This window comes from Dipodomys spectabilis, unplaced genomic scaffold (assembly GCF_019054845.1).
Source record: "Dipodomys spectabilis isolate Male_0828 unplaced genomic scaffold, ASM1905484v1 ptg000365l, whole genome shotgun sequence".
Lineage (NCBI taxonomy): Eukaryota > Metazoa > Chordata > Mammalia > Rodentia > Heteromyidae > Dipodomys > Dipodomys spectabilis.
The window spans coordinates 9030327-9042397 of NW_024871042.1; the positions used below are offsets into that span (position 1 = coordinate 9030327).

General features: G+C 45.5%; 1 protein-coding gene across 1 annotated transcript in view; it reads right to left on the reverse strand.

Moving 5' to 3' along the window:
* The window catches only part of Acss1 (acyl-CoA synthetase short chain family member 1), a 57703-nt gene that overhangs the window by 9661 nt on the left and 35971 nt on the right, over positions 1 to 12071 (reverse strand). Inside the window, exons 6-12 of the mRNA XM_042666399.1 lie at positions 7590 to 7737; positions 6466 to 6603; positions 4903 to 4995; positions 3380 to 3492; positions 2881 to 3007; positions 1480 to 1607; positions 1287 to 1350 (exon numbers count right to left, since the gene is read on the reverse strand). Coding sequence (XP_042522333.1) covers positions 1287 to 1350; positions 1480 to 1607; positions 2881 to 3007; positions 3380 to 3492; positions 4903 to 4995; positions 6466 to 6603; positions 7590 to 7737 — 811 coding nt within the window. The remainder of the gene's footprint in view (positions 1 to 1286; positions 1351 to 1479; positions 1608 to 2880; positions 3008 to 3379; positions 3493 to 4902; positions 4996 to 6465; positions 6604 to 7589; positions 7738 to 12071) is intronic.

The window sequence follows — 12071 nt, forward strand, 5'->3', positions numbered from 1 at the left end:
TTGCTGGATCATAGGGGAGCTCTATGTGGAGTCTTTGACTCCATACTGGTTCATATGGAACAATAAAAGACCTAATAGCAAAACAATCCTTAACAGAAAGAATAATGCTGGAGGAATATCAACACCAAATTTTAAACTCTACTACAAAGCCATAGTAATCAAAACAGCTTGGTACTGGCACAAGAACAGACCTCAGGACCAATGGAATAGAATTGAAAACCCAGAAATGAACCTACAGACCTATAGCCATCTAATCTTCGATAAGGGTGCTAAAAAGAATGGAAGAAAGACAGCCTCTTCAATAAATGGTGCTGGCAAAATTGGTTAACTACTTGTAGAAAACTAAAGCTAGATCCTTATATATCACCCTGCACCAGAATCAACTCCAAATGGATCAAAGACCTCAAAGTCAAAACAGATATTCTGAAAACATTACAGAAAGGAATAGGAGAAACCAACCATAGGTCTCCTTGGCACAGGCCGCAATTTTCTTAATAGAGACCTGGAAACACAACAAATCAAAGAAAGGTTGGACAAATGGGATTGCTTGAAATTGCAGAGCTTCTGCATAGCAAAGGACATAGCTAGCAAGATCAATAGAAAGCCCATGGATTTCCCAATCCCAAGATCACTAGCCACACATCGGACAAGGGTCTCATATCTAAAATATACCTGGAACTCAAAAACTTAAATCCCCCAACAACTAATCTTCAAAGAAACAATTGCCCAATAAATAAGTGGGCGAAAGACTTAAAGAGAAACTTCTCTGAAGAAGAAAGAAGGATGGCCAATAGACACATGAAGAAATGCTCAACCTCCCTAGCCAGAAAAGAAATGCGAATCAAAACAACATTGAGATTCCACCTCACCTCAGTTAGAAGGGCTACAATCAAGAACTCTAATAGCAACAGATGCTGGAGGGGATGTGGCCAGAAGGGAGCCCTACTGCATTGTTGGTGGGAGTGTAAACTTGTTCAGCCATGTTGTTTTTAAAATAATTTTCAGTAATGGGGCTTGGACAGTGCCCCAGCCAAGTACGGCAAGGACAGAGCTCATGGCTCAACCAGGTCATGGCTGCTTCTCCATGAGTGTCCTACGGTCACCAAAGGCTAATCATTTCAGCAATGACTCTAGCCTGTGGCCCAGCTTCTTCACCCCAAATCTCCACTTTAGGGAGAACAAAAGCAGTATCTTGGCCCAGAGGCCTCCCCCCCAGACCATTCCCTCTATGGGGCCCCTTGCTGGGTGTGAGGCCAGGAGGCAGACAGGGCCCTGTGGATGCTCACCTTCTCCCTTGATGGCATGGGGATAGCCAATGACAGCGGTTTCTGGGACTGCAGGATGGTCAGCCTGTGTGCAGCAGGGAACAAAAAGGCAAGATGTGGCAGCCCTCGGACCTGGACATTCCCACACCAATGCTAAGGTCAACAGAGACACCATGGAGGTATAAGACAAAGGAGAAGCCCACACTGAGCTCACCATCGCATCCTCTATCTCTGCAGTCCCCAGGCGATGGCCACTGATGTTGATGACGTCATCCATGCGCCCAGTGATCTGATAATAGCCACTCTCAGTTCGGTGAGCCCCATCTCCAGTGAAATAATAGCCTGTACCACAGCAGGAATGATTCAGCCCCAGTAGCAAACAGGGGGGACTCCCAATCTTCCATGGGGAATGAAGCAAGTGCTCTGTCCCGGCTTTACGCTACAGACTAACTCTGAAGGCAGCCTGGCTATGTTCATGGCCTGCTGGTTCTCGCAGCAGCTCCTTATGCAGGCATTTCTCCAAAGGGTGCCCTGGGCTACATTCTGGTAACTCTGCAAGTGGCGCTGAATCAGCAGAACATTGAAGATGTCAGGAGAGTTCAGGAATCTGAATACAGACAGGTCATTCATGCAAAAAGCCTTCCCAAGACAGGCACTAGTGGCTTGTGCTTGTAATCCTAGCTGCTTAGGAGGCTGAGATCTCAGGATCATGGATCAAAGTCAGCCTGGGGAAGTAAAGTCCATGAAACTCTCATCTCAATATTCAGAAAAGGCCAGAGGTGGAGCTGTGGCTCAAGTGGTAGAGTGTAGCCTTGAGAAAAAGAATCTTAGGGACAGTGCGCAGGCCCTGGTTTAAACACCATGACCAGCATAAAAAAAAAAAAAACAAACCTTTTTTAAAGCCTTCCCAAACTGAGTCTCAGGTGCAAACTTGAGACTGAAAATTACTGGTTCCAATAAGTCAGAGATGATAGCATTTATACAAAATTTTCCACTCACATGACACAATAGTAAACCAGGACAAAAATGAATGAAAAAGGACTGGGAAGGTGGCTCAGTGGTAGAGCGCTTGCCTTGCATGCCTGAGGCCCTGGGTTCAATTCCTCAGCACCACATAAGCAAAAAGAAAAAAACCGGAAGTGGCGTTGTGGCTCAAGTGGTAGAGCGCTAGCCTTGAGCTGAAGAGCTGAGGGACAGCACCCAGGCCCAGAGCTCAGGCCCCACGACCGGACCCAAAAAAAAAAAAAAAAATGAAAAAATTGTAAGAAAGCTCCTGGCTTTCAACACAGCTTTCCAAATGGTTTCTTCTGCACTCCCACTTTCCAATGAACAAGATGGCCACCACGGGACAGACGCTTGCTAATGGCTGTACACTCACATTCACCCAGCTGCACAGAGGCCTCTGCGTTGGAACTGGCTCTTGTGTGTAGGGATAGGAAGTAAGTGGGGAACAGAGAGGAGGCTGGAATCAAACCCAAGCCTCCAACACACTTCTTCTTGACCACCATGTTGGATTGTAGTCAGTCACCATTACCTTAACATGTTCCCCTAGTCTATGGGAATCACTTTCTAGTAACTTATAGAAAAGGCATGAGAGCCCTGTTCAGCCACTCACCTGGGTATGCCTTGAAGTAGGCATCTATGAACCTCTGGTGGTCTCCATAGATGGTCCTGGCCATGCCTGGCCAGGCCTGGGAGATGCACAAGGCTCCAGAAACATCACCTCCCTCCACAACGTTGCCCTGCAGACCCAGGGAGACACACATGAGAGCAGGTGGGTTCTAGGCGACAAGCGAATTGCTGACAAGAACCATCATCCTCCTAACCGCTTGTCCTGAGACAGAAAAAAATGGCAAATGGGGTCCAAATGGAACTGTCCAGAGCTTTCCCCCCAAGGTCATTTGAGGAGAGCCTGGGCTTAGACCACACAGTAATGTCATTAGTTGTGTCCTTCTGAGAGGAGAGTACAGTGAATACGGGAGGACCTGGCCTTTCCTCAGAGATCAGGCCCTGCAGGTGCACAGTGAGGGGTGGGGAGAGGGAAGGGGTGGGAAGCAGGGGAGAGGGAGCCTTGCCAGGTAAGCATGGACAGCCTCTGCAGGGCCCCCACACACCTTCTCATCCATGAGAACAGGGATAATGCCAAAAAAGGGCCTCATCGCCATGCCTGGGACAATCTCCGCCCCTTCTTCTGAGGGCCGAGGTGCAATGCAGATGCCACCTGTTTCTGTGGGGAGGAGGAGAAGAAAGCAGATTGGCCTGGGAGCCAATGACAGGCATGTCTAGACTGTGCCCTGAAAGGATACATAACCAATTCCCTGCATCTGTCAGAGAAAAAAGGTGAGCAGAGACATAGAGCCAATGGCATAAGACCTTTGTCTCAGGGTTCCAGTCCCCTCTGTTTCAGGTGTGGGAGGAAAAGGGTTCAGGCCCAGAAGCTCTGCATCAGCAGCTGAGTGAGTACAAGCATCTCCCTCTGCTGACTATAGGCTCACTGGTCAGACCCTCGTTTGAAACAGAAAAAGCCACAATCCACCCACTTGCAGCAGAAAACAATTTCTCTAGAAAAGCCACAATCCACCCACTTGCAGCAGAAAACAATTTCTCTAGACCATTGCACATTTAATACAGACCGAACAGTGAAAAGAGATGGCCATCAGGCCTGTCCCTCGTCAATTCTCTGGCAGTTGCCTCTGTCAGCCTACATGGCCATCCAATAAGGCCGATATACTCAAGAAGGGAATGCACAGATCAAAATAAAATGCCACAGAAAAGCTTCCTTTTCCCTTTTCACACTGATATTTAAATTGGATCATTATATGTAGTTGTACGCAGAAAGGAGTCCCTTGAGACTAAGGGTGTGGCTCAGTGATAAGAGCACTGGATTAGCAGGCAGGAAGCCCAGGGTTTAACTGCCAGCCCTGTAAAAACAATAATAATCATAAAATAATAATAATAATAATGATAGAGAAATAAATAAGAGAAAGGAAGAGAGAAGAAAAAAAGAAAGAAAGAAAGAAAGAAAAGAAGGAAGGAAGGGTAAAAAAGAAAAGAGAAAGAAAAGCAAGCAAGCAAGAGAAAGAAAGAAAGAAAGGGAAAAAGAAAAGAGAAAGAAAAGCAAGCAAGCAAGAGAAAGAAAGAAAGGAAAGAAAGACAGAAAGACAAAGAAAGAAAAAAAAGAGGGAGGGAAGGAGGGAAGGAGGGAGGGAAAAAGAAAAATGAACCAAGGAAAAGAAGATTGAAGAAAAAGGTGGGGAGGAAATGAAGGACCCCAACAGAGTAAGACGACTCCTCAGAATTTAGCTTTAGACCTTAGACTTTAATCAGGTCACCTTATTTCATCCTCAGCCAAAAGCCATGGCAAACACCCTCACTTTACAAACCATGAAATCATCCTACATAGTCATACAGCTGGGAAGGGGCAGCCAGGCTGTCTTAGCTTTCTCACACAGCACCCAAATACGAAAGGGACTCAGCAGAGCATTCATTATCACACTCACAGCTGGGAGCACCAACTTTGCCCTCAGCTCACACAAGCTCACCCCTCACACACACACAACCCCCAGTCTCAGTATGGGGCTGGACACCAGTTCTAAGCCATGTTCTGATTCCTCCTCAGAGATGGAGATATGCTCACCTGTCTGCCACCAGGTGTCCACCAGTGTGCATCTGCTGTCCCCTACCACCCTGTGGAGCCAGTCCCAGGCCTCCTGGTTGATAGGCTCTCCCACTGAAACCACAAATTAAAGGAACTCAAATAAACCTGAAGCCAAGAGGAATTTTGCTCCATAATTTGTTTTCTAAAGGACATACATGGAGACCTGTCAAAGCTGTGAGTTCATCATGTTTATGGTCATAAGAGAAATACAACTTGCAATAAGGTACTTTCATCATCAAGTGGTCGAAAAGCAAAAAAAAAAAAAAAAAACAATTAGGAGGAAGGAAGAAAGAAACTGGATGCCCCATACTCTTGAGGAGTATATTTTGAGAAGCCATTGGAACATTTCTCTTAGTATTTGAAAGTATAAACACCCCAGCTGGATGTCTCACACCTGTAATCTTACAGCCCTATCCAGGCAGGAAAATCTGTAAGACTTTTATCTCAAAAAAAAACAAAAACAAAAAAGCTGGATGTGGGGGCCGTGGCTCAAGTGGTAAATTATTGCCAGCCTTGGCTCCCAAAAAATGGTATAAACACCATCTACAACTACTTTAGACAAATTACTGAAACAAGATTTATTAAAGCTAAAGATATTTACTCTAATACCCAAAACAATTAACTCCTGACATACCCTTCATAGAATAATGTAGATGGCCACAAAAATTGCCATATACAATAATAGTCCCAAGCAGCTCTGTTCCTAACAGCGGAACTATAAATTTCTCAAGAGTTGAGTGGCTACATTAAGATACATTCTATCCAGGCAATGGAACTACATAACTATGAAAATAAGCATACCACAGTTACCACACATACAATGTGATCTCATTATACAAAACACAAAAATTAATGCCTAGTGAGAAAGGATCCAATAGTGATCAGGACTAGGGTTTGAACTCCAGGCCTGGGTGCTGTCCCTTAACTTGTTTCCTCAGGGGTAGTTAATTGAAGAAAAGAGTCCCATATTTTCTTTCTGCAAGGGCTGACTTCGAACCACAATCCTCGGATCTCAGCCTCTTGAGTAGCTAGGATTACAGGCCTGAGTAGCTACAGGATTTTAATCTTAACTACTCAAGGGTCTGAGATCTAAGAATCGTGGCTCAAAGCCAGCCCTGGGCAGAAAAGTCTGTGAGACTTTTATCTCCAATTAACCACCCAAAATACAAAAGAGGCGCTGTGGCTCCAAGTGACAGAGCACTAGCCTTGAGTGAAAAAGCTCATGGACAGCACCCAAGCCCATGACTGACCAAAAAAAAAAAAGCACATCCTTCAATCTTTCAAGCTAAGTACTTGATATCTGTGATTTTACTATCTCAGCATCAGTTAAAAAACTAACTAAAATAAAATACTTGCTCTGTCTTTAGATTCTGCAGGGCTGTAGTGCAGCAACACTCACTAGATTTAGACTCACTGTGGCTTAAACAGTGAAACACTTTCCTTACAGCTTACTCACTCAGGACTCCTGTCCAACCCCCATGTGGAAGAGCCCCAGGTCAGTGGGTACAGACACACTCTCTCCTGCTACAGGGCAGTGCTCACCTGACCCCAAAGTGCGCAGGGAGGAGCGATCATACTTCTTTACCCAGGAATCGCCGTATCTCAGCAGCAGTCGGATGGCCGTGGGGGCACCATAGAACTGACTGATCTGTAACCTCTGCACTGTTTCCCAGTACCGACCTACAGCAAGATCCAAGTCCACAGTCAGGAGAAGAGAGCCCATCAAAGACAATCCACATCCACACAGGTTATCCCGCAGGAGCTATCCAGGAATTTGTTCTAAGTGTTATTACTGTGGATTTCAAAATATGACATAGACCTTTGACTCTGTCCTAATTAAATGTCCCCTAAAGGATTTCTGGCCTTCCCTTGGTGACAATGCAGCCACTGCCCAGCATGTGCAGGACACAAGACCATATGCCTAGCACATACACCCCCCTGTAAAACTCCTCAACTCACACCATTACCTGAAATGACACAAGTAAGATCACACCTGCATATAACCCTATGTCCCTAGAATTGTCCCCACACTCTCTCCCTTGACTGCATCCAGCCCTGCTGGAATGCCCAGGCATGAGCTTGCAGGCAGAGTCACTAAAACTCCATTACATGAAGATGCCCACAAATATTTGGAACACTGTGTTATGTGAGAAAAGCAAAAGTGTGCCAGACATGATCACATTCTCAAAATGATCTCAGTTTGATGGATGAGGGCCCAGGAACTGAGGGGTTATGGTGGCAGGATTAGGGAGATTAGAGGAAGTAGGCAGCTGGCCTGGACTTCAAGGAAAGGCCAGGTCTGATCAGGTAAGGTGGCCATAGAGGTGAGAGGAACAAGCTAAAGTGATGGCCTAAGGCAGGTAGCTTAGGTTAGAGGGTGAAGAATGCTGGAGTGAGTGATTTGGAGATAAGATTTTGGCTGACTTCTAGTCAGACTCCTTCCTATGGTTCATGTGATCTTCCTGGGTGCAGTTCTGGGCTCCAGTCCCCTGGGTAGGTCTCAAAGCACAGAAACTACAATGTTCATTTGGCCTCTTGCCAACAAGATCACAAGAACCATACCTAAACCAAAGCCAGTCTCCGACCTTCTGTAAACCTTTTCTCCAGCCCCCAACTCCCTCCCATACAACCCAGTGCAGGCCCCAAACAGGGTCCTCAGTCCTCACCAGCATCAGGGTAAACTGGGGTACTCTCAAAAAGGACACTTGTGGCTCCATTACAGAGGGGACCATACACCACATAGCTGTGGCCTGTGATCCACCCAATGTCAGCGACACAGCCGAAGACATCGCCTGGTTGGTAGTCAAACACAAGCTGCGGACAAGGAGGGGACAATCAGGAGTTTGTTCTCTCTACCCTGCCACATTTCCCAAACTATCACCAAGACATCACTATGTCACACATGCACAGTGAGCTCCAGCCACCCACAGACACAAGCAGCAGGCTAAGAGAGGACATTGAAGATGCTTCCCACAGCACACAGCAGAAGAGAGGATTACTGAGGCAGGTAACTGCAGAGTGACCCTTGAGTATAACCGTGGGGAAAAGAAGCTACATATAATTCAAGTATGTGTTGCAGGAAGAAGCTCAAAGTCAGACAAATACCAATCTAGACAATGAAGGTTGCCCTGGAGACCACCTGGGATGGCACATGGGAGTCTTTCAGAGTGGGAGATGCCCCATGTTCTGAAAGGGGTATGCATCCGAAAGTAAAATTTCATTTGGTTATGTGTTTAAGATGTGAGTGCCTGGACTTGTGATATGGCTCAGTGGTATAGCACCTGCTAAGCATGCATGAGCCCCAAAAAGAAGAAGAAAGGAAGGAAGAATATATGGTACATTTCTGCATAATCTTTTTAATTTATTTTTTGTTAATATACAGAGTATTTATTTATTTTTCTTAATATACATTTTTAATGTAAAGATACTGTACAGAGGGGTTACAGTTACATGAGCAAGGTAATGAGTCCATTTTCTATTGAGTATTGTTACCCCCTCCTTTGTTTTTCCCCTACCATCCCTTTCCTCTCTGCTGCAAAGTTGTAAAGTTTGTTTTCAACATAGTGTCTTGGAAGTGGTGCTGTGGCTCAAGCAGTAGAGCGCTCACCTTGAGTTGAAGAGCACAGGGACAGCACCCAAGCCCAGAGTTCAAGCCCCACAACTGACAAAAAAAAAATCAACATAGTATCTTGTACATGCCTTTCTGCATGATCTTATGCTCAACTTTTTTTGTCAGTGGTGGTGGGAATTGAACTCAGGGCCTGTTTGCTCTCCCTGAGTTCTTCTGTTCAAGATTAGTACTCTACCACTTTGAACCATAACTCCACTTCTGCTTTTCTGGTGGCTAATTGGAGATGAGTCTCACTGACTTTCTTACTCATGATGGCTTTTGAACCATGATCCTCAGACCTTAGCTTCCTGGGTAGCTAGGATTAGAGGCATGAGCCACCAGCACCTGGCATTCAACTTTTTTTTTTTTTTTTTTTTTTGGGTCCGGTTGTGGGGCCTGAACTCTGGGCCTGGGCGCTGTCCCTCAGCTCTTCAGCTCAAGGCTAGCGCTCTACCACTTGAGCCATAGCGCCACTTCCGGCTTTTTTTTCTTTTTGCTTATATGGTGCTGAGGAATTGAACCCAGGGCCTCAGGCATGCAAGGCAAGCACTCTACCACTGAGCCAACTTCCCAGCCCCTGGCATTCAACTTTTTAAATCAGTGGCTCACACCTGTAATACTAGCTACTCAACAGGCTAAGTCAAAAGTCTCCTGGGGAAGGGAGCTATGTCTCCAGCCAAGGAAAGATCCTCCAGGAAGAAAGCACTTTCACTGATCTAATAATCAATACACCATCACCCAAAGTCCATCAGCACTCACTAGTTGAAAGGCAACTAGCTGAATACAGCTTGGTCCCTTTCACAGGGCTGGAGACTTCTCTTACCACAGTTCTTGGAGAGAAACCAGATGCCTGGGGCTGGCCATTCTCCAAAAGACCCAGCAGCCAGGATGTACCCTGACCATACTGCACGGCCCCCAATCACTCACAACTACCCTTCAGGATCTACCTCCTTCTTCCCTAACAGCTCAAGACCATTTGCATGTGCACATACAAATATACATGCACATATGACAGCAAACATATGCACATGCGCATGTACCCATACACATCGACATACAAGCAAACACATCCATGCCCCTTCACACATGTGCCTACACATGTGCATGCACGAACATTCACATACACATAACACACACTTATACCTGAGATCACAACCATCACAGCAACATTGACAAAAGCATCAACAACCTTAGTGCCAAAGACTTGATACACATTGTCACCTGAGCAGCAGGGCAGCCCTCAGTGTGGGGACACAAAGCCATCTTAACACTGAAGAAACAGAGACTCAGGCAGTTTTAGGAGCTACAAAAAACTAACTAAAGCGGCCGTTCCAGGAACAGAGCTGGAGAATACACCTGGATGGGAGCCACACTTTTATCCACGCAGGCCTTTATCCTTTGCTGCTTCCATTGAGCGCAGCAGTTAGTTCATTGCCTGTGTTCCCCTGGACATTCCAGGCCCTGTACTCCAAGTTCTGAACACTGCTGACTTGCTATGGATCAGGTCTTCAACACCAAGTAAATAAGAAGACACACATCTCCCTTCTCATTCCTACTTCTGTTTAGTTTTATTCAAGACAAATGCCTCAAAGTTCCTGTGCCTGATGATCAAAAAAAGAAAATCATCTGGGCTCCAGTGGCTCCTGCCTATAATCCTAGCTACTCAATAGGCTAAGATCTAAGGATCATGTTCAAAGCACAGGCAGAAAAGTCCATGAGACTCTTATCTCCAATTAACCACCTAAATCTCAATGCGTGTCTCAAATGATAGAGCATTAGCCTTGAGTGGTAAAGCTAAGAAGAGCATGAGGCCCACTATTCAAGCTCCAGTACTGGCATTACAAAATTTTTTTTAAAAAAAGGAAAAGAAAATCAAATACTGAACAGAAATGCAAAAATTGCTCCAATTCTGATCACCCTACTCTCTTTTGTTTTAGTATCCTGGTAATACTTTAAACACAAATGACAGCTTCCTTGTAATTTTACATAAATTAAAGGAAACAGATCCAGCCTGGAACTTTCTTGTCATTTGGTCTCAGAAATTACATTTTCCAAATTCTTTTACTAATAGTCTGTCAATCTTTGCAACATCACCTCAGGAGAGATGAGGCTTTTCAGATGAGAAAATACTGAGGTCAAGAAAGGTTCCATCACTAAAGGAAGGTCAGCCAGCAGCCAGAGGCAAGAACATCAATAAGGACATAAGTCTGCCCAGTCTGTCTTTCTGTCTTACTGTCAACAGGCTTAGTGCTGGGCACGATGGCAATGCACATGTACAGATACATGTGGTTCTTCCCCTGTCCCTGCCTCTCCTTCCCCCTGGAATGCCCTCTTGGGGATCTTATAGTTTGGATCTACAATGTCATCCAAAGGCCATGTGCTAAATGTCTGGCTGCCAGTTAAAAAATAAGAAATAAATATCATTGAGGGCTCTGACCTCATTGATGGAATCCACCCATCAATGAGTTCATAACTGGGTAGACTAGTAGAGTAGACATTGTAGAAGGCAGGACCTAGTTGGAAGAAGTGGGTCACTGGGGACCAACCTTTAGGGGCAATACCTTGTCCCTGGCCCTTGTCTCCCTTTCTCTCTCTGGCCACCATGAGGTGAGTGGCTTTGCTTTTCCATAGTGCCAGTGTGCCACTTCACCACGGACTCAGAAACAACTGAGCCAAGTGACCATGATCTGAAACTGAGTCAATATAAATCTTTCCTCCTTAAAGTTGATTTTCTTAAGTATTTTGTCACAGTGATGGAAAGCTGTCCAACACAGGGCAACCACCTAGCTCCACCATTATAGTCAGGGGCTGAACACTTATGTGGTCATCCTGGCCAGTCAGCATTTTCCATCCAACCCCCTACACCATGACAAAGTCAAAATTTAGGCCATGGAACTCAACTCAGTGAAGATCTTGCAGGCACTGTTAAAGCTCTGACTCCTAGAGCAGCCCATCTGAGGAAGCCTGGCCTAATGGTACAGGGAACCAAGTCAGGGAAAGGAGATGCCAGATAAGAGAATGAGCCTGCTCACCTGGGTTTCCAGATCAACAGAACCACACAGTTCCCTTTGCTGATGCTAGCAGCAGCCATATCAACCTTTTACAACAGAGAATCCAGTCCACTGGAAACACCTAGAAACTCTAACCAGCCTGCAAAATGTCAGCTATTCCTCAAGGTAATCAGAGATGGGACATTAAACCAATATCCCTCACCTACCCATCTCTAAATAAATAATGATCTATGCATTTTTTTTGGGGGGGGGTCCAGTCGTGGGGCCTGAACTCTGGGCCTGGACACTCAAGGCTAGCACACTACCACTTGAGCCATAGCACCACTTCTGGCTTTTTTTTTCTGCTTATGTGGTGCTGAAGAATCGAACCCAGGGCTTCATGCATGCAAGGCAAGCGCTCTACCACTGAGCCACCTTCCCAGCCCCGATCTAGGCATTTTTTGAATAATACCTTCCTTAATCATTTGCTTAATATCCTTAAAGGGTGATCTACTGCAATGCAATTTCCACATACTAAAGTCCAGTTT